This window comes from Enoplosus armatus, chromosome 10, assembly GCF_043641665.1.
Source record: "Enoplosus armatus isolate fEnoArm2 chromosome 10, fEnoArm2.hap1, whole genome shotgun sequence".
Classification (NCBI taxonomy): Eukaryota; Metazoa; Chordata; class Actinopteri; order Centrarchiformes; family Enoplosidae; genus Enoplosus; species Enoplosus armatus.
In genome coordinates this window covers 21930183-21955528 of record NC_092189.1, presented here as the reverse complement: position 1 = coordinate 21955528, position 25346 = coordinate 21930183, and the positions used below count along the sequence as shown (strand labels likewise).

The 25346-nt window shown below is 42.5% G+C and overlaps 1 protein-coding gene across 1 annotated transcript in view; it reads right to left on the bottom strand.

Moving 5' to 3' along the window:
* The window catches only part of fat4 (FAT atypical cadherin 4), a 98434-nt gene that overhangs the window by 10767 nt on the left and 62321 nt on the right, over positions 1 to 25346 (bottom strand). Inside the window, exons 6-11 of the mRNA XM_070912949.1 lie at positions 23934 to 24108; positions 12341 to 12521; positions 10023 to 10273; positions 5385 to 9734; positions 3716 to 3820; positions 2995 to 3302 (exon numbers count right to left, since the gene is read on the bottom strand). Of these exons, the coding sequence (XP_070769050.1) occupies positions 2995 to 3302; positions 3716 to 3820; positions 5385 to 9734; positions 10023 to 10273; positions 12341 to 12521; positions 23934 to 24108 (5370 nt within the window). The remainder of the gene's footprint in view (positions 1 to 2994; positions 3303 to 3715; positions 3821 to 5384; positions 9735 to 10022; positions 10274 to 12340; positions 12522 to 23933; positions 24109 to 25346) is intronic.

Genomic DNA, 25346 nt, shown 5'->3' with positions numbered 1-25346 from the left:
ATTTAGCGAACAGACACAGGCCTGGTATCAATCTTTCATTTTTTAAAAATTTAAAAATCTTTAAAAGCATCTTGTTTGCAACATGATCCCCTGCCTCAGTATAGTTTTATTGTGTGCACATCTTTAAGACTGAAAACTCATGAGAGTCTGTCGGACTAAATATCTTCTTACGTACTGTGACTTTCACTCCAGGGTTCTGGTTCCACCCATTGAAGGTTACTTCAGCCAATAAAGTTATTTCTCCCTGAGTATTTGTGAAGCTAAGTCCTGTTCAATGGTTAGTGAGAGCTTTGTCCACCAAATGGCATGAAGGCCAATTATTTTTCATCATTCCATCACAGTGGGTTGACGGGAGAGTGGCATAAAGATGCCATACATTACAGCAAATATTTCCCGTTTCCCGTTAATGGTACTAAAGCTTTTGACCAGATGTGGGTTATTCTCTTGCTCTCTCTGTGCTCTGAGAGGGAACGACTCTACTAGGAAGAAAAGAAATGGATTGGTGAGGAAACTGTCCGGAAAAGTGTGTGAAAGTGTTGAAAAACTGGGGCAATCACGCTCCACCTCTCCTGGATCTTAAGTAAACATGGACCACACCGGCCCGGATCTCAGACACAAATCATCCAGGAGAGCACGACCCCACCAAGCGCACATGCACAGACACACACACTTAGTACACTTGAGTCACACTTGAGTCAGACACATGGACACGTCCACAGAACCGAGTCAGGGTAAAACACACACTCAAACACACCAACACGGTGACGGGCGAGGAACAACAGGGTTCATTTGTCTCGAACACATTCGTGACTCTCTGAAGCGCCTTAAAGAACGTCAGATCCACATGAACATTTTATTAATGTCTTTTCCTGTGATCAAAGGCGCTGCAGCCATGCCTTACATGCACTGCACTCACTGTCAAGTGTCTCACACTGTGGTAAAAAATATTCATCTCAAGAAACCCCACTTGGAAATGAATACCGAATGTAACACGAAAAGATGAGGAGCGTGTTTTTGTGCTTGGCTAACACTGAAGGAAATGTGAAGAAAGCGCCACTGGAGATCATTGTTTTCCCCATGACTAATATAATGGAGGGACCATAGCATTGCTCTCTGTTGTGGTGCAGGCACTAACTGCTGTTACGCATTTGTTTTGTGCTTGTTTCTAGGACAAATAATTCAGCTAATCATAAATTTGATGATTAGCTGCTGGTGCTAATCAGCAACAGCGAGTCCTAATCTGTCCAACTACATCTGCAAACCTCATTCACACAAGAGTTTATGTTCTGACTTAAAACCCTGGTTTAAAATAAACTAGCCGAGCTCTTATTTGGATGTTCCCAGCTGTGATCTTTTCCAGACAGTCAGTTACTGTCACATGGTCACACAAATTGTTCATAATAATTTATCATATTGTAATCTTCTACTGACCCCTGCATGCACATAGTTTTGTTTTTATTTGCACAGATTTTGTGACTTCTGCTGCCACCCTAATACAATGGAGGTGAATGGACTCAAGCTTGTTGAAAAACTCTTCAGCAACCGGTGTTTTACCAGTCTTCTTGTATTGAATTTTCTGTTGCCCGTGACTATCATATTCTGTTAATAACCAGCCATGTTAGTCCTGGACTGCTCTGCTTTAGCAAGAAGGTTTTTGGCATCTAACTTCATGTCAAACCATCTCTTCTTTATTTCTATCACCGGTGGGGACTCAGGTACAGGCGGCCTTCATCAAATTGAATGATTAATTTAAGACAAGTTAAAAGTAAGGTTTTGGATAACATTACATAAATATTGTTGTCCCTGTTACTCCACAGATGTAGCTTTAGCAGTTTTAATTGGGAACTATTGACCACAAACAATAGTGATAAAACTGTGAAAAGCTTTTGTATTACGATGACATTTATATCAGTCTACATATTCAAATTGTTTATTATTTATTTTATATTATATTAAATTGAAATTACAATTGGCAAATGACCCTCAAAAGAGGTCCTGTTGTACTGTGAAACTCACGGTTTGTGCGTCATTTATTGTATTCGACAATTAAACAGATTTGGACGATGATGATTGCAACAGTATCTGTGAACTTTGTGCTCCCTCTGATTACTTAGAGCCTTCACGACTGTGTTCATGGTTTCTGTCTGCATTTGACATTGGCTCAGGGTTCAGGAGGCAGGAACAGCAAAATAACCCACAGCACCTTTTGCAAACATAGTGATCAGGTTCTCTTTACTCCGCCTGACGGAGCTGGCGCTTGAGGCATGACACACACACACACACAGATTTCACACAGTCATTCTTCAGGAGCCCTTACATGGCCACCTCCACATACTATTCACAGGGCACTATATGCAGACAGAATCACAGTTCTCAACGTGTGCTGTATTCCTTTCCATCCCGTCACTCTGCACCATCTCAAAACTGACAATTTAACGATTTTACCAGCTTCCTATGAAACTCTCAGTGCACGGTGGGAAATGACAGATTTGAAGTCCAGCAGGAGAGCTACATTATAGAAGGTTTGACAGGGCCTGGTTGGATTTTTTCCCTCTTTCCTTGCCACTGCATTGCTGGCAGGGAGAAGCCTTTCATTCAGAGCAGAGGAGACAGAATTTCAACCTTCAGGGTCATTTTGGATCCTCGTATTGTAAATCACAACGAGCAATAAAATATAATTACAAACCATGAAAACCATAAGCTGAGCTACCCGTGGTTTGGGGGAGTTTAATTATCATCTGATGGTGCAAAAAAGAATATAAGGCCAAATTTGGACGCAGGTTTCAGCTATAAAAGTCCAGGACATAAATGCTATTGATAGTTCAGCCCATGCTGTAAGTCCATACCATGTGGCATTTCACAGATGTTATGCAGTGTTTTTGCTGCTAGACCCATAAGAACTATTAAGCCATTAAATGACAAGTTTTTCAAGAATGCATGATGAAAAACGTTTAACATGTGAGCTAATTTCACCATAAAAACAGACATTCTTACCATCCCAGCTCTCCTTGCGATGACTGTGTGGAACTGCCCATCCGAAACTTTTATCATCGTCATGAGTTTATAAGTTCCACTTCCCAAGTTGAAGGAGAAGCGCATCCGTCCCTCGAAGATCTCCAGAGCCAGGAACTCCGCCTTGTCTCCGGTCTGGTTATCGTGGTTGTACATAAGCAGCGCATTGCTCTTCAGGGTGGCAAACTTGATATATATGTAGTTATTGTTGGGATCCAGAGACGGAAACTCCATGTAGGAGAGCTCCTCAAAGCCATAGCTGTTCAGTTCACAGTGTTTGCCGAAAACCCCTGAGGACAAAAACAGACCCAAAGAGGACTCAGAGAGGAAGCCAATGAATGATTCACGGTGTTGCTGTGATAAAAATATCCACAGATAAAACAGAATCTTTATTGAGCTAAATTATATGTTTCGTAGTAACAAAGCAGATATCACTGCTGTCAGATCATAATCTTGCATCTTTGAAAAGTTAAAGTTATTCTTTTTTCCCAAATTGGAGGCATATTGACGACAGCAACAATACAAAGCATGAAAAATGGAGACACAAAATGAAATGACAGTGTCCACATTTGTTTAAATAATCATGGATTAATAATGGCATAACTTTCTTTTCTTAGGAAGATTGCATGTCTGAAATGTCCATCTTGCTTTTCAATTTACCAGGGCTCGCTAATACCCTAAAAAGTTTCCTACTATTACTTACCAAATGGACAATGACAGTAATATCCATCCACCCGATTCTGACAGGACCCGCCATTAAAACAAGGGTTACACTCACAGTGATTGATGATGGAATCACACGTTTTGCCTGGGTTCACAGAACAACACAAATTAAAATGGATGGGGTGGCAGACAACACAGGAAAACCCTGAGGGGAACACAGTTCACTTTCCCCACAGGCCAAGTCATGCAGGCCTTTCATCACCTCACAGCTGAGAAATACACTGCAAAAAACTGGGCTCCAACAAATCATTTAAACTTGTAGTGAGTCCTAAAATCTTATTTTTGCTGAAACAACCATAAAATATATAATTGGATATAAGAAGATATAATTTTTCCTGTCTTAATGCAGTTTCACTTATTTTAAAATGTTTCTTGAAACAAGTGATACTATTTGGGAATAAAAAATCACTTGTCCAAGATGACATCATTTGATCCAAAACAACATCTTGAAACTTTCATAGGAAAAAAGAAATGATCTCACTCAATTGGCAGATTCTTCTCACTGAGAATAATCAGATTTTCAAATTCGTTGCAAGATCAAATTACGTTTGGATAAGGCTGTTTTTTTGCAGTGCAGAAAGACAAACAGTTGCAATGTACATGAATCGCTGTCACATATATAGGCAAACCTCCAAATGAATTGAAAGGTTTAACATCATGATAAGGAATGTGACAAAAAAATAATGGACTGGGGAAAGACAGCAAAGGATTCAGGCATGGTACAATACAAAAACACTGACAATGAACTTCAGCAAATATATTCTAGGCTGTAAATCCTGAGACAAGTTGCTTAATGGAGATAGATTCTGCTGCCAAAAACCAGGCGGGGAAAACAGGAAGTTGAGAGTTCATTGTGAGGGCATGCAAACTACTGTAAGTCAATAGGTGCATTTCTTCAGGAGGGTCATTTATCTTGATGAAACCTAAAGATTTGTGGTCATTTTTTATCGTCATAATAAAAAAGGACAGTAATGACTTGACTTGAGGCAAATCGCCTGCTACAGCCCGCTTTGAAAATGTCTTTCAGATGCTGGAGTCAGCGGCTGGACAGCACGCAAGATTCAAATGACTGTTTAAGTAATTCCACTTAAAATACACTCCCCTTTTATCAAGGGTAATAATGCAGTGTATTCATTACATTTCCAAACGAAAAGGCCTGATTGGGGCTTTTATAAAGCTGCTCATTTGTCATACAACTCAAAACGGAGCCAAATGAGAAATCCTTGATTAAGAAATCCTTCGGTATACAGTTGGATTAGAAATGTATCTGTGTGTGGTCATAGCTGCATGCACATGAAGGCACACAATGAAATGTGATACTGCTGAACTGCGTGTGGAATATATACTCAAGTCCTGACTACGGTCAGCTTCGCATCATCCTATTTATTAAAGCAAACATGGCAGGCTGATATGCATCACAGCTGATACCCCCCAACTAGTAATCTGAAAACTAAACTGTTTTTGGCAGCCATGCTTGTATGCTATGGCCACAACACCTCTTGGAAACATTCAGAAGCAAATATTTTCCTTGGACCCACAGCCATGTGTTGTGTGAGTGTCAGTGTGTATGTGTGTACATGTTTTTTTCAAAGCCTAACACAAGTGACTGTGTGGTCAGACATAAAATGTGGCTCTTGAGTGTATAGTACCTGCAAAGCCGGATTTGCAGAGGCAGTTGAAGCCGCCGGGGAAGTTCTGGCACAGCGCCCCGTTCTTGCATGGATTGGAAAGGCATTCGTTGATATCCCTCTCACAGGCCATCCCGGTAAAACCTTCAGGACAGGTGCAGGAGAAACCCCCCACCAGATTGTGGCAGGTGCCGCCATTGTGGCAGGGTGATGGCTGGCACTCGTCGATGTCTGTCTCACACAGAGCCCCTGTGTATCCTGGCCTGCAGCTGCAGGCATAGGGCTGCAGGGGGTGGTTGGAAACAAGGATCACTGGGACACTTTCTTCTGTCTTCATATCAGGCCCGACACTGAGACGCCTCTTGCAGCTGCCTCCATTCTGGCACGGGTTACGTGTGCAAGGATCATGGTCGACCGCATCTATTTGCACCCCGCTCTGTCTATATAAAATGTCTTTGATACTCTGGAAGAATGTGGCCACGCCGCTGGGGTTGACATATTGTCCGTGGCCCCGTTTCACAGCTGCCATTAGGAAAGTCTGATTGTTGAGTTCAAACGCTCCATAAAGTAGCACCCCTGTGCCTAGTCCTGCTAGCTGAGAGTTGGCAATGCGTAGGAAGCTGAGGTAGTGGTTGGTAAGGAAGCTTTTGACTCCTTGAGAGTGGAGTCGGATGAGTATACTGTTGTCCACTGTGGCATTCGTGAAACCCATGAAGAGGACTCGGGCTGTATTGCTGACTGAACCGTGGACACCATCACTGCTACGGATGGTCAGTTCAAAAGTTCCATCTGTTGAGCGGGCCTTAGAGTTAAGGTTACACGTTCCAGTTGGGATACTAAACAAACCGGAGGACGGAGGAATAAGGGAGCAGTGGAATCTATCCTGAATGTCAGGATCTTGGGGTTTGACATCTCCCAAAGAACCTCCAGGAAACATGTTCCCAAAGTAGTGGACAAAGATTTCCATGGACCTTGGCTCTGAGGGATTGTCATTTTGATCATTTATTTTGACGTGAATTGTTCCTGTGGAGGACATTTGAGGCACACCAGAGTCCTTGATCACAACAGAGAGGTAGAAGTCACTAATTTGTTCTCTGTCGATCTCCCGACTGGTGGTTAACACTCCAGCTGGACTAAGGCTGAAGTAGCTGTTGGCAGATCCAGAACTGAGAAGGCTGAATAAGAAAGGGCCTTGGTTGGGTGGTAGATCTGGGTCAGACGCTGTTAGTGTTGCTACTGCAGTGCTGGCTCTCTGATTCTCCATTACCTCAGCGTAGACGGTTGTCAAAGTTGGACCGTTATCATTGATATCTTCCAGATTCACAATCACGGTGGTGCTTCCGGTTGCAGGAGGTGTGCCAGTATCTACAGCAAGGACTGTTAGATTATACACAGGAGTTGTTTCTCTGTCTAACTCTGCAGCCACAGACACTTGGCCAGTTTTTGAGTTGATAGTGAAAACATTTTTATCAAACTCAGGAGCAATGGAGTATGAAAATCTGCTCCAGCTTGGGACAGAGTCTGAGTCTTCAGCACTCACAAAAGTAACCAGACCACCAGGTGAGAGACCTTCACTAACCTGCACATCATACAGTTCTTGGGTAAAAACAGGAGGATCGTTGGCATCAAGAATTGTGATGTTCACAAACACCTCGTCAATATCTGCCCCACGGATGCTTCCTGCATTCTTTGCCAATACCTTCAGTGAAATCTTTTCCTCTTTCTCACGGTCTAGAGTACCTGTAACATAAATCTGGCCTGTTTTCTTGTTGATGCCAAAGCCCTTCTTTCTGCTCTTCCCAAAAATGAGGTAGTAAACCACTCCATCATCTCCTTGGTCTCGATCACTGGCGAACACTTCCCCGACCACTGTACCTTTTGGAGCAGCTTCAGAGATTTCAAAGTAGTACTGTTTGGAGACAAAGCGGGGTACGTATTCATTGGCTCCCTTTAGCTGAATGTTGACATTGGCAAAGCTGCAACGCTCCTCGTCTGGGACATTGAAGGCCTTTACTGTTAAATGGTAGACCTGCTTAGCCTCGTAATCCAAGAAGCCCTGGGTGGTGATGGTGCCCGTGTTCGGGTCAATAACAAAGAGGTCACTGTCTGATGACTGTATCACATAAGCCATGACTGCGTTAGCTCCCGAGTCGCGATCTGTAGCATTCATTTTGACCACAGTGGTGCCACTGGGAACGTTCTCCTGTACAATAGGGAAGTACTCGTTAGGATCAAACACAGGAGGGTTGTCATTCACATCAGTCACATGTATTGTGACGGAGACATAGCTTGTTTTCGCAATCCAACCACCATCAGTGGCTGAAACTCGAAGCTCATGTTGTTGCTTCTCTTCAAAGTCCAGCGGGCGAGCTAGGGATAACACTCCAGTTTTACCATTAAGAGAAAACAGACCCTTGTCGTTGCCTGAAGTAATATTGTATGTGATAAGGCCATTCATTTCTTTGTCTTTGTCTCTGGCAGACAGGGTCCTTATTGCTGTTCCCACAGCAAGGCTTTCTGGTACAGTAGCTGAGATTTGGCTTTGTGAGAACTCAGGCGTATGGTGGTTTTCCTCTGTGACTGCAATTCGCACGGATGTTCGCGCCGACAAAGGAGGATTTCCTCTGTCACTCGCTGTGGTGTCAATGAGGAAGATTTTGTTCATGTCGGATGTAAGGGAGGAGGCAACAGTAATCCATCCACTTGTTTTATCTAGTTTGAATTTACTAGAGCTATTTCCACCTGTTATCAAATACTCAACCTCAGAATTAAGGCCAAAGTCTTTTTTGTCATAAGCTACAACCTTAATCAGTCTGGTGCCAACCTTGACACTTTTAGTGACAGGAGTAAAGTAGCTAGGCAAATCAAACTCAGGGGGATTATCGTTGCTGTCAACAATGTTTACAATTACTGTCGTCTCACTCATCAAAGGCTTGACTGCCCGGTCTGAGGCTGTGACAATGAAGCTATGGCGATTTATATTTATACTACTGGCACCTGTCGAGTTCTGATATTTTAACTGCTGCTTCACAAATATCTCTCCTGAGCTGGCGTTAATTCTGAAATACTCTGACTGGGACCGAATGAAATAAAAAATCTTGCCATTGAAATCCTCGTCAGGATCTATGGCAGACACCTGTGTGACCAGGGAACCCACCTCAGTGAGCTCAGGGTAGTCCAGATAGTAAGAGGGACGACTAAATCTGGGGGCATTATCGTTAATATCCGTTATAAATATGGTGACATCTGTGCTTACTGTCCAGCCAGAGTCATGGGCAGACACTTTGACAATATAATGATCTGTGTCTTCTCTGTTGAGTGGCCTACTTATTGTTATGTCTCCTGTGTTTGGATTAATACTGAATGGAAGGCTCGTATCTGTAATTGAATATCGACTAACGGCATTTGAACCAGCATCCTCGTCTGTGGTGGTGACTCTGGTGACAGTGTAACCCACTGGGGCATTTTCAGCCACTGTGGCGCTAAATATCTTGGAAAACCTAGGAGCATTGTCATTCACATCCAGTACGTGGATTAGCACTTTGACTGCTGTGTTTTTTGGTGGCAACCCCCGGTCAGTGGCTTTGACTTTCAAAGTGTACTGAGCCACCTTCTCCCGGTCCAGTGGCCTGGTGGTTCGTATTTCACCAGTCGCTCTATTAATGCTGAAACTGTTCTCCTTGTTGCCATCAATGATGGCGTATTCAAGCTGTCCATTGGGCCCGCTGTCCAGATCTACAGCAGAGACCATCAGCACCCGCTGAGGTGAAAGGTTCTCCAGTATCTCAGAATGGAAGGGATCCTTATCAAACACTGGGTGATTGTCATTCACGTCCAGCACCGTTATTTCCACTTTCTCATATGAGGAATAAGGTGGGAAGCCCTGATCTCTGGCCTCAATCCAGAGAACATACTTCTGAATGTGTTCATAATCTAGAGGATGTCTGATAGACAACTCGCCTGATAGCTGGTCAATATGAAAGGCATAATCCAGGTTGCCACTGGCGATATAATATGACAACGGTCCACCCCTCATAGAAGACCCAGTCACTGTTGTAACAACATGGTTGGTTGGCTGGCTCTCAGGGAATGTGAATGCATGCTCCTTTAGTTTGATTACAGGGAAGTTTCCTCCAGTAACGAAGCGGACAGTCACGGTGGTGGTGTCTGTTTTGGGGTTAGCACCACCGTCTTTTACTCGAACTGTCAGGGTAACTTCTGAGCTTCCAGTTAGCTTCTCATTGGCAGTGATGGCACCTCTGACAGGGTCAATCTTGAACTTCTCAGAGTTGCGCCCTATAAGGGAGTAGTGCAGCTGGGCGTTGGAACCTGAGTCCTCGTCAGTGACAGTAACAGCAAAGACCAGGGACCCTAAAGACATAAATGAGTCTTGTGTGATAATTGTGTAATATTTTAAAGATGCTGACAACGCATATACCTGCACATAAACATATATATGTATATAGTTATATATACATGAGTATAGAAGTGAAAAAGATTAAAAAACAAGGAGCTTTAACAATACTTTCCCATAATCATAAAGCCTTATTTCAACATGTAATCTGTAATCTTGAATCTGTTTGAGACTAAAGAAAAACTTTGGATGCCCTGTTTAAACAAAAACATTTTCTTTCAGAGCCTTTAAAGGCATGTACTAACCTGCTGCAGTAGAGGCGGGTATATGGGTGACATAGGGGTGATGGTGGAAATGAGGAGGGTTATCATTGATGTCAGCCACCGTCACGGACACGGTGGCGGAGCTGGACAAGCCCTGGGGCTGCCCTCCATCTGTTGCCACAACCAGCAGCTGGTAATTGGCCCTGTCTTCTCGATCCAGCAGGGAGCTGGTGATAATCTGTCCTGTGGCCGGGTTGATGGAGAACTGGCCGTGTCCTCCAGTCAGGCTGTAGCTGTAGGAAAGACAAACAAGGACAGTTTTCATTGAAAGATTTGTGATTGTGAATTTTACTTCACCTGAATATTTGTACTTGTTTTTGGTGTTTCAAATAAGTTACTACATTGTGAAAGGATAGAAAGTATGACATTACACATAATCACCCTTTCAGTCCATCAAATTCTCATAGTTACTTCTACTCAGTGGCTCTGGAGCTACTTCAATGTATGCATTATGAGCACATCTTACGTTACACTGAGGTAATTGTGTTATTACAGGTGCTTCTAATGTAAATACGGACTGTCAGGTGTTACATGAGTCTTTCCTCTAAAACAGTTTCTACATGTTGTTTGCTGCTCTGCCAGTGGCTCTTGTTCAGTACTGTCTGAAAGTGGTCCATAGAGGGCAGTGTTTCAAGCTTCACAAAAAGCACAATTAATAGAAAAATATGTTCCACAATGGTCACCACATTGCACTGGCGTGACATCAAATCAGTTAGTTAACTGACTGAGGCATCCAGCTTCATATTTTATCAAATGCAGCCACTATTTTCTGCTTCACTGCTCAGAGAGACCCTGTGGTTCAGGCTGCCTTCTCTGCTGCAGAATACTTTATTTGATTTATCTTATTCAATCAGTTATTGTGCAACATCTATAAGAAAACATATCACACACAATACAAATAAACAAAAAAAACAGTACAAGCAAAACAACATCACATAACATACAACTCTTCGGGACTGAGGGGCCACAGTCTTTGGCTTTCAAACAAATATCATGTTTCACCCTGTATCTCTCAAGTCTCCAGCAGGACCCAGACGTAAATGTAAACTGACACATACATGTACACACCAGTGCATATTTTGAAAAGGCTTCAGAAAAAGCATCCCCCTCCAGAGATGGGACGACAAATTACAGAACAACATGTGAAAGCAGAGTGGAAGCTTATTTGGTCACCATCAACAACATAAACTGTCAACAGATGCTTGTGGTCTGAACACAGTCCAGAGACATGTCCAGGTTTGGGACATTTAATGGGCTGTGAGAATCCAAACTAATAACTGAAGGTAACTAGTTCTGGTCTCCATTAAGGGCCTCGAACCCCCTGGAACCCCTGATGGGCACAACTCGTACTGTCATAGACAATTAACATCCTCATTACTGTGTTTTGGGAAACTGGAGCGCACTGCGGTACCCCCCAATGTGCATCCAGTGGGGTTACTGAGGAGAGGGGAGGGGTCGGACTTGAGTCAGCGTCCGGCTTGAGAGAGAACGACCAGAAGCTCTTACAAGCTCCCCCATGGAGGGGGCTGTGAGTGTGAAAAAAGCTGTCGTCCAGCTTGAGAATCGCAGCCCAAACAATGACGGGTACTGACTAAAACTCTACATTCTGCTGCTAAACTCCTGTCAACAATTGCAACATCGGCCTGGAATTTCACAAAGCTGGTGATGAGGTAAAACGTTTCACTGAAGGCGTGAGGGCAGCCAAAACCCAGTCTTGTATGGCCCTGAAAGGGTACTTTCACATCAGGGAATCAAAGCGCACTAAAACTGACCCGATTACTCACAGTAGTTACTGGAAGAACTGTACAGAGCGACATAGATCTTTTCTGGATTGTAAAAAATGGCTACATTTGTCTGTAAAGATTTTATTCCTGCATTAATCTGTCTGTAATAAAGTAACATTTGAAATAAACCCTCAGTACAAATTATTTTTCAGAATTTCCTGGAAAAAACGAATCAAACTATGAGGTAATATCTGTAATTTGTTACTAGTGTATGGTTTTCTTCTTTTTCTGTATTTGCTTCTTCTATCAAACTTCTAACCCCATCATTAAAAGTGGAGGAAGTAAATATAAAATACCGAAATCTAAAGAGGAGATTTAAATGCGATTTAAGTATAAACATTCAGTTTTGCTTTCTCTTTTCAAGACGTGACATAAAATTCTTTGTTGGAAAATTGTGAGGCCTCCTACTTTATGCTATTCTAAAATATAGTACAAAAAGTAAAATTACTAAAAATAAAATAAATTGTCAGAACATAAGTGAAAAGGAACCAGAGACATGCAAAGACCTAATGGTACCTTATAACACCATTGACGCCAACATCTGCATCGGAGCTGTTGACCAATAGCACATCTGTCCCTGTCGGGGCGTCCTCCGTGATGGTAGTGTGGAAGGTGGAGGAGGTGAAAACCGGGACGTTATCGTTCACGTCGTCCACCAGAACTGTTACTGTCCCCGTTCCGCTCAGAGACGGAGAACCTGGAGATGAAGGGAAAGAAATAAACGATGAGTGACAATTGCAGTTTGCTTTTCCTTCAGTGAGCACACTAAAAAGAAGTGAAGGAGAAACTGCCTCAATGGCCAGGACAGAAGCAACTCATTACACTTTCCATTCACATGACAGACCTGAACATGGAGAATTTTCTAACTGACAGAATTAGGAACTCCTTTTTGTGCCACAAAAAGCTGGTAAAGGGGATGCAGTACCATGTGAGCGCCATTAAGACTCCCATTAGACACATGGTGACTTATTGTACATGACTTATCATTTGCAGCGAGATCCACACTGAACTAATTCATATTCCCGTGAAGGCTCAGCCACAATATTCCTGCTGCATTTAATTCTCTGGCCATCACTTTGGGTTTCCATCGTCCGCCGTACTGCCACATCAACACACACCAGCGCAGAACACATCAAAAGGGCTCAATGTCTCTGAAACCAAATCTTTCAGGCGTCCTTCCTGGGGTCTTGGACACTCATAGATTTAATTTCCACAGCGAGGTATCTATTTTAAGGTGCACGGCACTGAGCGAGTTAGTCTGCGGAATTTGAGCGAGGAGAAGTGCTATTTTCAGCAAAAATCTGACCGTTTTTCTCCCAGAGCGGGTGACGAAACGGGGCTTGCAGGGCCCCAGGGGATGGATTTAAATCAATAGCAGATGAAAACGAGCCGCAATGCAGAAAAACCTGAAGAAAAAAAAAAATCAGACATCTGCCTTGCTTGAATTGGCCTTTATAATCCTTCCTTAAATGGCACGAATAACTGCCTGATCTATATTCCAAACATAAACACAAGCTCAGCCTTGTTACTGAAAGACACAATATGGGATTTGGGGACATCTTAAAAGGCTTGGAGGTATTTTGAGCCCTTAATGATTTGCATATGTTTACATTGTTTATAGGGACAGAGAGCACCTGAGGATTGAGAAATCCTCTACAAGCTTTTCCCACCTCTAACATGTAGTTGTTCCCTCCTGCAGCTCTCTTCAGGAATCTATGTGAATGTGTCAACTATAATACACCCAAATAAAAACATACGCAATCCTGAGCTTGTGTCTCCTGTGCCTGTGTACTCAGCTGTTGAAAACATCAGATGCTTGAACTTGCGTACCGTGGGGGCCTGGATTAATAAGAGATAATAAAAACATTTGGACGGTGGCCACTAAAATTCTCTGTTAATGCGGCGCTGTACGAAATCAAAACATAAGAAATCTGAGAAAAGAGGGTATTGAGGGGTGGAGGGTCACAGAAGAAAGCTTGAGGGACGCTATGGCTCTATTGCTCAGCCAGTGTGGATTATCTTATAAATAAGATAAAATCAGGGAGACATGCTCATTATATGTTGTGCCAATTCCTTTCATTTGAAAGTCAGATGATTTATCTTTCCCCCAGCAGCCTCCTGAGATGATACATGAGTACTGCAGATAAAATGACTCCTTTCTGCCATACTTTATGTCACCAAGAGGTGGTAAAGGGTAAAAGGAACACGAGCACTGTTGAGAAATATTTTGCTTTTAGACACATTGAGCCTTTTTGTCCAGGTACCAGGTTTAGATATGAGGTATTTTAGCCAAGCTATGGACATGACATGTCAGTCATTCCACCACTTTGGTCCAGACAACTTACTTTGAATGATGAATACACATTTTCCTACATTTTTTTCATTTAACAAAGAAAGGCAAAGTTCTGAAATGTGAAATATTACTACTTACTTAACATTAACATGACTTGAATACTTGACAATTTTTAAACCTCGGGCACATTTTGGTTGGTACCAAAAAAGGTAGAGAACCACACTTTACTTACAGTATGTGAAGGGTGAAACAGAAGATTCAAACAGTGTCAACCAACTCAAGCGTCCTTGAGAAAGAACTGAAATTCCCTACAAGCTCTGCAGCTGCTGTTAAATTGCTGACACTAAAATGTGACCTCCCTGTGGGCAAAGAAGAGAAAGAGAATTTCCTCAAGATCAACAAATTTGAACATTATTGTGGGGTTTGGAGACCACCGCAGCTTCTTTCAGGAGGGCAGGGGATTCCTCACAAAATGAGATTCGAGATAGTTTACTGTAACATCACTTCGCTGCCTGGCTTTATGATAATAAACAGACATTCGACCTTAAGCTTCTCATGTATCCAGGTTTTCTGGTCAGAACAGAAGTGGCTAACATGCGCGTTCAGAATAAACAGAGCTGAATTCCAGAAGCAAAATAAATGATACAAACAGAGGTAACAGTAAACAATTTTTATCCCAAAAGAGGTCTAGAAACCATACAACACTAATCTTTAGTGACTCATTACCAAAATGAGTCATGTCCTCTGCAGTTCTAACTAAGACTTTGCTGTCTTTTAGAATCCTGTATTTATAACCAAATATAGGCAATGTTGAATTTCGAGGTGATTATGTATTTCCACCTTTACAAATGTTTGTGATTAAGAGAATACAGCTTATAAACAAAATACACCAAAATCATTGGCGATTTATACAGAGACAACCGACGACATGTTTGGTATCAAACGCTAAGAATGAACAGAAACACAATCCAAGTGGAAAATGTAAATTGTGTGCAGTTTAGGTAGCGGACGCGTCTATACTGTATCATCACAGGGCTGTTATGTAATCAAAGGACCACAACATGTGGCTGAGTCCCCAAACAAATGTAGTCAGCAGGTTTGATTACTTAATCAACATCATACTTGATTGCGGCTTTCTAATCCGACTACGCTCGAGCCCGCGGTGTCACACGTTCAAGTGCGCAACGTGATTGAATGGACGTGAGTCATCTTTCGGGAGGTTGTCATGGTAACGGATTAGAGCAGCTCCTGCTCCTCCTCAGCTGACCCTCTTAATTGAGGAGGGATCCAAGTCAGCAAGGTGTCTGTATCACTTTAAGTTAACCGACATGGAGCTGCTGCTGCTGCCAGGCAAAGTGTGTTTGACAGTCAGCAACTCGCTAAGACTGTTGTTGATCAAAGATGTTCTGTGCAGGCTGGAGCTGCTGGGCTGATAAGTGGCTCTGGGAGCTAAGTGGCTTTGTCTATAAAATCCATTAGCTCCTACCAAGAGACTGAGAGGAGAAGAGATTTGGTTTTGAATATCAACCCAGCTGCTATATTTTTATGAACCCAAACTGCCTTCTGTTACACAGTGAGTGCGGTTGCAGCATTGCATTCAATAGCATTGTTTCCCCACTTACAGCGGAAGCAGGCCAAGCTACGAGGCTAGCCCTGTGTGTGTGAGTGTGTGCTTGTGGAGCACACTGCCCTCATTCCAGGCGTTTCACTTTTGCACAGGACGTGACGTCACAACCTGTTTACTGTCTCGGGAGAACGAACAACCTCCTCCGCCGCCACTTGTGTGACCTTTGACCTGCATTGCCTCTGTCACCAATCGCATCAGAGACTCTGAGGCACAGGACACTGTTACTCCAGCTAATCCTTAGTAAGCATAGAACAAAGACACCCCAACCCCCTTAGTGAAGACTAAACTGTGCTCAAATACTCCAAAAGCCCCCTGAGGCTCCTATGTGCGACCCTGAACCTATGCTGACCCCGCCGTCGTCGACAGTAGTGGGTTCAAACGAAGCATTTTTCACATCTTTCTTGGAGTATCACTTCTCACAGCATCATGTGGCTCCGTGCAGCCTTAGGACGTGCCTTCTTAGCCTCCTGGGGCTCACTGATATCACATAACCCCTGGCAGCTGTTTCTCTCAAAACCTGCTGTCCAATGTGTTAATAGTTCAGATCTATCTTGTTACATCGCATGGACTGACAGATTTAGTCATCAAGGAACACTATATCTTGGCAGATATGCAAATATATGTAAATGACAGTTGTTTCAAATAGTTAAGGTTAAGGTGAGACATTCTTAAGATGCATACGATGGCGGCTGCTAAATAACGGGGTCAACATCGTAGCTGGGTATGTCGTCTGTTTCCGATTCTTAAATTTCCTCCGAATGCCATACTTGCAATAGTAAGAAAAACAAACCCAGAACACCACATTATGTACAAAATAACCTCCATCCCCTTCTCCTTTTTTTGGAGGGAGTGACTCAACAGGAGAGGAATGCTCTCCAAGAGTGCTGAGAATTGCCAGCATCTCCTCCAAACAGTCTTTGCTGGAATCTGGCAAAGCCCAGGGAAGAGTGTCAGGGTCAATGATTTAGACGACTGCAGCCGAGGAGGGTGTCACCTCGTGCGCCGTGGCTCAAGCCGAGGAATGGGAGGGGGGGGGAGCGGCGGCGGGGATATGGCGAGGAAATATGCCTAAATCTGGCAGTGCACAATCTGGCCCACCGCTATACGGCAAATGACATCATTTTGCCATGGAAAGAGAGCTGGTGGAAATTTGCAGCGGGAAGTCAGCTGCCTACCGGTGGCTGCCTTGCACTGTGGTTAGAAAAGTATTTTTTCCATTGGCAAATCCTGTCCCCAGACCCTTTATTCTTTTTCTTTCTACAGTAGTTTTGTAAATTTTACACTCTTTATGAGGCTGCATACGACGGGAGCCTGTTGTATTGGCTGACATTTGAAGGTACAGCACTAATGTTTATTAAGGCTCCATGAAATAATGTTCATAAAAACATGCACATTTAATTGAGGAGATCACTGAATGAGATACAAAAACATATCCAGGTCACTGCTTGTGCATGTTCGACAGGAGAGAACTAGTGTTTGCATTACCATTATGCCTAAAGACGTCTAATTTGTAGGCCACTTGTTGGCCAAAAGAGATAAGGCAATCAAGGCACTACCTCACCTCTGTCTGAAGTTTGCGCCGTGAGCATAATCTTATTTCAGGGGTTAATCTTAGGTCACTTAGGAAAGCAAACCGCCATGACCTGACGCTACTCTCCTGGTGATTACAGCCTTACATCATCCGTGTTCACCTCACGCCGAGAAGTTATCAACATCATCGCTCAAAATTCAAGATAAACTGTGTACTTTTACGCGAGCAATTTTGCTGTGGTTTGAAAATTGTTTTGGAAGTAAATGCCACTCATCGCTTACAGTCCAGGCGAGCGAGTGTGTGTATATTTGATCCAAATTCATCTTGGTTATTATTGCACACGAGGAAATGGGGTTTGGATCCAGAGAAGCATGCTCCTTCAATCAGTTAAGAAAATAGTGGACATTGCGGTACCATGTTTCCATGAGGTGGTTTTGCTCTAGAGAGCTGTGCTGGAGTCACTGAGCTCTGAAGTGGTATGGATACCATAAAGGATAAGTCAGAGCTAAGTCCTGGTGATAACCCTGTCTCCAAGACTAAGGGTATTTTCCATGGGAACACATCAGATTGATGGTATTCAGATAACTGTTTTTATCCTATGAGCAGCCATTACACTATGGGATAAAGTAGAAAGACACTGGCGTCAGTGCACCTCATTTTACACAAAGCAACTGAATCCGTCGGGGAGCTCAAAGCGCCTGAGCCACAAGAGGATTCCTCCCTGCTTTAATTGAATCTAGAAACACCATTACCATTTAATTAAACGCAGCACATTCCCTTCAGATCTGGGAATGACACAGTTGGGGCAGTGACAAGCAAAACAGAGTCCTCCGTTTGATATTTCACAATAATCCCAAAGAACTTAAAGTGCTTGTTAAACTGGCGGTGGGAATGACATTCAGTCCTGTCTGCTAATATTTCATTGCTGCATCTGAGCTCAGATCTAAGCACTTTGTTTTGGTGTGGATCACATTTGGAGAAAATGGGAGAACCCAGAATAACCCCAAAGAATCGGCGTCCAAAATAACAAGCTTTCAGGACCCTGAGACTAAACTAGACCAGCTGACCATCTGTTGCCTCCTCTTCCATCTGAAAGATCCACAGACAGTTTTCTCCATAAGCCTCTCAACCCAGAAAGTATTGTCTAGCATAAACATATGGTCGGGTCTAAGGACCTTATTAGTGTACATTACCACCAGACAACTCACATTAACCTCCAAGAAGGTGCCATGGCCATACTCTCTGAACCGGAGGGGGGTACAAATACATGTGTTAATGACGATTAAGCGATCTGTTTTTTGACCGCTGCAGCTGCTATGAGGGCACACACTGCTGTGCGAGCTTCGCAGGGGGTTGATTTGAAGGAAACAGCAGCACCCACCTCCTGGGAAAGGCTGCGAGTTGCCCTGAGTTGCTCAGGCTAAGCCGTGCTAAGAAGCAGGTTTGAGTGTCTCTGCTGGCACAAGAGATAATCTCTTCCTTCAATATATATTGACTGATGTTTTATCGATAAACAGACAAACAACTATAAAGCTGGGATGTCCAAACACCCGGGTTCATTAAACTGGGAAGTCCAGGACAGGTTGACTTAGGGAAGACGGATGAATGTGTAAATTTATGAGACAGCCCATCTGTAGCCTAAAGCTTAAGGCTAAACGGTTAATTAAGGTTTATGGACTGCGGCTAGATTGTGCTCTTAAGGGACAGCGTAAATAAAACACATCATTACTCAGAGGGGAGAGAATTGGCCTCCATCAAGGCAAAATTGACATTTTTCTGCCTCTGAGAACCTGTTGCTTTGCGACAAAGCTTCTTTTAATGCGACCCCGTACAGCACCCATGAATGGCCTCGGAGGAGCTGAGTGCAGGGTGCGAGCTGTCCCACTGCACAGTTTGCCAAACATAAGAGAGTAAACAGAGGTTTTCTCACAGTTAACAAGCAAGAGAGTGAAAGGAATATCTCAGCAGAACACTCAAAGCTGCTAACCGGTGTAAGGAGGAAAGAGTATTTCTAATAATACGGCAATCTCAGAGGCATTTGTCAAATTAAACCTAAAATGTTATACAGCTCGCCAGTTATTTATGGAGTGCTGCGTCTGAATGCTTTTGCATAATTCCTTCCCCATATGTTACGGATAGGGTTTGGCGGTTTGAAGGCAGGGAAGGAAAGCATATCGACAGACAAAAAGTGCTGCTTTTTCTCATATTTTAGGGCCTGTGGTGAAATTTAATAAAGTGATTTGCCTTTTGTGTTTTTACTACAATGGCACTTTTATTTGCTCTGTTGTTGAATATTTGGAAATCCTTATTTAGCAGTGCATCTGTGGAACATTCAGTGACTGTTTTCCATTTTATGGTGACACAGCAATACCAACAGATCATAACCAGTGTGAGAGGTGGAAAACATACACTGGCAGTATAACTTGCTCATAATACAACTCTATAATGTTTATACGTGGGCCATATAAATCTGAAATATGACTTTGGAAAAGTGTTTAAGAGTGAATGCATGTATACTTATTCACACACACGTAACATACTGCAAGTTATTTAAATAGAAAAGCAAGTCATGAACAGCTACAGCTAGTTATGATAAAATATGCTTTGTGAGAATGTGATGTGCTAACCAGGGTCCTGAGAGAAATGGAGCAAATAAACATCATTAATAGGTGGATCTTGCCAGGCTGAAGCACTAATCATCCAACCCACACCACCTTTATTTAAACCCCCCCCATTACTTGCTAAAGCTATTTACACAAACATTCAGATCCAGCAATTGTTAAAGTGTACCAGGGAGTGGAAAAGAGAAAACAGGCGATAGGAAAAAACGCCGCAAGACCACATTGTTACTGCAAAGTTTTTTAAGAGCTGATCCAGAATGTTACTGCTCTGTTAAAGTTCATTTGAGGAACCTGATATTTTATTTGGCTAAGTCCTGTGTTGCCACTAGACTGCAGACTGGCTGAAACCTTCAGAAATGGACCCCATTAAAGATTTATTATGGCAAGCGTTGGACAGTGATCTAGCAATGCCCCGGCCATGTTTTAACACCACGTTATCAGTGTTCGTACAAGGACTTCATTTGCTCCAACGTACATTTCTATTTGGCTAATATGCCAGAGATGGATGGATATATGCTTGGGTTTAAATCTTTCTTGTTGTTCTTGTTCAAAACCTGATGACAGACTGGCCATTGACTGACCATTATTCAACTAATCAAGTCAGGGGGGAAGAAAGCTCAAGAAGACTGGAGGGTTTATACACCAGATTCATGGGAGCCATTTAAGAGAATAAAAGATTCTGCCTTAAATTGGGATGGTCATTAAAATTCTTTATGCGCTAAGCGGTCATTTAGCCCCCCAAAACTTCCCCTCACCCACCAGCAGAAAGGCCTATGGAGCGATGTGCTGGAGGCATGTGAAAGACATGGGATTTCTATGCGACCGTATCCACCATAATAGGCATGGGCCAAGGGATTTACTGTGCCTTCTCTTTAATAAATGTGACCAAACACGGTGCATGTCAATGTGCCCCGAGGACGCTCTCACCACCACACGCATACTCACACAAACTCAGAGCCAACAGACATAATACACAAATACAAAAGTATAAACACAATAAAACAAACTTACAGTACATGAACTGTCAAACAAACTAATTTACCTCCTCAATTTAATCCAACATCTCCGTCAATTTCAGTCAATTTTCAATCTCATGCTTCTCAAACTTACCTTGAATACTTTCTTTCTGGTTTGATTTATTTAAGGACACAACACACTGACACCGAGGGATGTTCTAGTGAGAGCACTTACTTCCAACATAAAAGTGCGAAATGAAAAAATCTAATCTTTAAAAACAAAATTACATCAGTAAAAACTAACCAATAAATAAAACAGACGATAACCATTTCAGAATACATAATTCTGATCTGAACTTCTTCCAATTGATGACTCAAGAAACTTTTCTTGGTGATGAAAGAAACTTTCATTAATAACTTTGCACCATAGATACCTGTCTGTCTTGCTTTTGACAACTTGATAGTTAATGGAAGGCTGTCCCATAGTAGGACACCAATATAAAAAGTATTAATTATTGAGAATACAGTTTAAACAGGAAAAGCTGAACTCAGCATCTTCAAATGATGGAACATCATGAAGTTTATGCACACTGAAATGAGAGGATTGTTTAGAGAATGGGAATAATGCTATCAAACTTTTTGGTACGTATAAATCAGCCTGGGCCAACCCGACCAGCTAACAGATACAAAAAAATATGTTTCATCAACCACAGATGCCCACTTAAAGCTATTCCATAAACACTGAGCAAAAGTATTTTACTGTGTGGCTCTGTTGGAAATCTTATTGTTCACATTCTTCCATGGGGGCATAACTTATATGTTGCTAAGCAGTGGCTTACAAATCTGATTTGCCTGCAGCTGATCCCAGATGTTGGCCCAGCATTAAGATTAGCCTTGGACCCTGCAGCTTCCAATTTTCCTGCTATCTGCACAACTAGTTAACTCAGAAATGCTGCAAACAACTTTCCATAAACAAGAGAAGAGAAAAAAACAAAAACAAAACAGAAATATCCCAGGTCTGATCTTCAAGTTTCCTCTCAACAAGACGCCTTGTAAAACACCTTTAAGCAGCTTGTATGGATGCCACATTTCAGGGGGGCTGTGCTCAGATTTTCAAATAATGGCAGACGTTTGCCAAATTCTGCTGTTCTCCTGAGCCAGAACCCATTATGGGAACCAGCACCCGGTGAGCTCTTTTGTTTCCATCCATCTCATGACAGATTTCAGTCAGCACAGCAGCAGAGAGGGTCCTGAAGCTCTGCTCAGGCTGTGATTAATGAGTTTACCTTCACTGAAATTACTGAAAAAGGAGGACGGACACACTATAGCACAATGCACAGGCACACAGCCCTGCCTGAATACGTGGAAGTCAGTCGAGGATTCATTCACAGAACAAGTTTAAAAAAGCTGAGAACTTAGAGCCCATTTGTCTGATCATAAGTCATGTAGCACTTGTGTTAAAAATGATCTCTTCTGCTCATGATGAAGTGTTTGTAGGGCACAGTGGCTGCTGCTGGCTTTCATCAAATATGACAATCAATATAACATGTTTTTTTACAAACAGATAGCTTAAGTCCTTGTCTGGCAGAATAATACTTTTACAGACTGAGGGCTTAGGCTGGTATATCTTTTTTCTCTCTCTGTTACATGGTGTTTTGGAGTAGAACTAGTCAAATATGGCAGTACGGGAAGATAAAGGCAGACTTTAACATGTTAAGATGAATGTCTGTGGTTGAAAATGGGTCATGGTAGACAGCAGACTTGGAGACATGTCTGCACCATCCACCTTCAAGGTTTCCTGCCAGATAGCGCCTGGGAGAACCATTTGCCCGCACTGTCTCAGCCGAGGCCTCAAAAATGTGAGAAAATGCTTCTGGGTAATTTGGCCTGTACTATGATTATGGGGTTTTTGATATTTTGATATTCTACCCCAAATCCCTCTTTCTGCCTCTTACCAACATTGTACTGAAACATCCTGTCAAAATATTTTGGAATTGTTGTCAGGGCTCTAAATATGGACTCCTTGTGAAGCGCACAAAAAGGGATCGAATCCTAATTAGTATGTTCCCTTGTTGGGCAACTTTGTCCATGTGGCACAAACCTCTGAATACTATATGAAGCAAGAAAATCTTAACAAAGCAGGAAGAAAGGGTCTTAGATCTGACTATCTGAAAATTGATTGTTTTTGATTAATGTGAGCTTACAGTGAAAAAGTTATCTAAAATGCAAAGAGCTCTCCCACAAATATGCAAATCATTCACTGACTGGGTAATGGATATAACACTCAAAAGTGTGATTATGTAGAAGCACACTCCACGCAACATTGTCCCAATTCTCACTAAAGCCTGTGCACAGTCAAAAATACACAGCATTATGAATGGTCACATGGTCAGTACAGGAATGAAACAGAACCACCCTCAGACCGTGACGGCTGTGCCAGAGCAGCTCGGGGAAACATATACTTAACTGGGATACCATGTGATTTGGCTGCAACGGGGATATGCATGTACTCCTTTAACTGCACATTAACTGGCCTCTATGCAATAACAAGTTAACCTTTTATCTGGCTATAACAAGCTCTACCGCCGTATCCAAATAAACAGAGAGATGCTGTTCAATCGAACCCGCTGAAAGGACTTCTGGGGAATAGGTCAAAAAACACCCACTATTTTGCAAGCTAAAAACTCCCAAATGTTTAGGCTTTTGTGCCACACAAAACGAGCACTGTGCACGCTGTGAAATCAAAATGCTGTTTGTTAACATTGCTGTTAGTTTATGAAAATGTTCTTTTTCGGCTCGGTTTTGCTGGCTGATTACAGAATATGTTTCTAGCTTTGCTAAAATTCAACAATGTCCGTGTAAGGACATATTACACGGTGCTCAGTCCTCAACCAGATCCACGAGATCATGGATGATAAAGTTTAACAAGTTGAATGTGGTATGAGTTCAGACATAAACAACTGATTTTGGAACACTATAAACTGAAACATAATACTGCAAGGCCAGCACAAAATCATTTTTCAAACATTTCAAGATGCTATCAGCCGCCCTCACAGCTCAAAACTTCCCCTGCGGTCTTACCTGAGTCGGTGGCTGTAATCAGCAGGATGTATTTCCCCTGCGCCTCGCGGTCCAGAGTCTGGGTCAGGCTCAGCTGACCGCTGGATGACAGGCTGAACGCGCCCTCATCATTCCCACCACTGAGCATGTAGCTTAGCTGGCCGTTGGCACCTTGGTCGTCGTCTCTGGCAACAACCTGGAAAAAACGAGCTTCTTAGAGATTCTGAGGATTAAACTTCTTCTTGTTTTTCATTTCCGGCAGTAGAACAGTTTGTCTGGATTAAACTTGAGAGGTATGGGGAGGTGCATTAGCATGGCAGCAGTGGTGGAAAGTAAGTAATTACATTTACTCAAGTACTATACTTAAGTACAATTTTGAGGTTCTTCATTTCAATGTTTCAATTGTATGCTACTTTAAACTCGTAATCCACTCATTTGGCAGCTTTAGTTACTAATTACTTTGCAGATGACGATTTTAAAAACGCATTGTTATACAGTAAATTAAACCAACTAAAATGGGTAAAATTAGCTCTCCTGCAGCCAGCTATATCATCAAAATGGTGCTTGAATGTTGATGCATAATTTGTCTTGCAAGAAAGCTCAATTCACACAACCAAATATAGCTGGGAGTAACCCAGTAAAACCACCATCCCCACTGAAGCAGCTGAGAGTTAATGACCATCATGGTGCTGAGCGGCACCATGAAGGTAATTGTTGAGGGAAGGAAGATCATTACTTATTCACTTTGTCTAATCAGACTTTCCCAGGAAAGTCACAAATGCCTCTACTCTAGGCTGCTGTGTGGATTAAGGACTGACATTCATTTAATGGTTTCTGAGTATGAAACTATTAGTCAGTCTGACTTTTTCCCCTCATGCTGCAGCATTAAACTACCACACTTCACTGGTGTGCCCAAATGCATTGTGGGCTCAGCCCTCTCTGTCTCAGGCATAGCCAGGTTAGCGTAGAGATGTATGTTCTTGCGCAGCAAAACCCACCACGTCTGGACCCCTTCCCACCACATAACTGTACCCTCATTTCCTCACAATGTACACAAGCGAAAGAAAATAGAATTGCGCCGTCACTGGAAATCCCTTCCCCTCCATTTTTTATACATGGCTCATTTAGTCATCAGGGTGGTTGGGATGTTAATTGCCTTGTCATGCAATTTAGCCCTGTTTCATATTTCGGTGAAACCCTATAAAGCTCTAATTGTGCAGAGCAAATTGCAGTCATATATCATTTCTTTATCATTTCAGTCACGGCATTTAGCAAAATAAGACCACCTTGGTAAGTGGTTTAGTACACTGATACAGTTCACATACCTGCACTTATTAAGTTAGTATTACTACAAATGTGGTTAAGGCATTAGCTTATTTAAGGCCTTAGAACTGTCATTCAAAACACTGCCTTCTTTTCACTCAGGACGTCCTG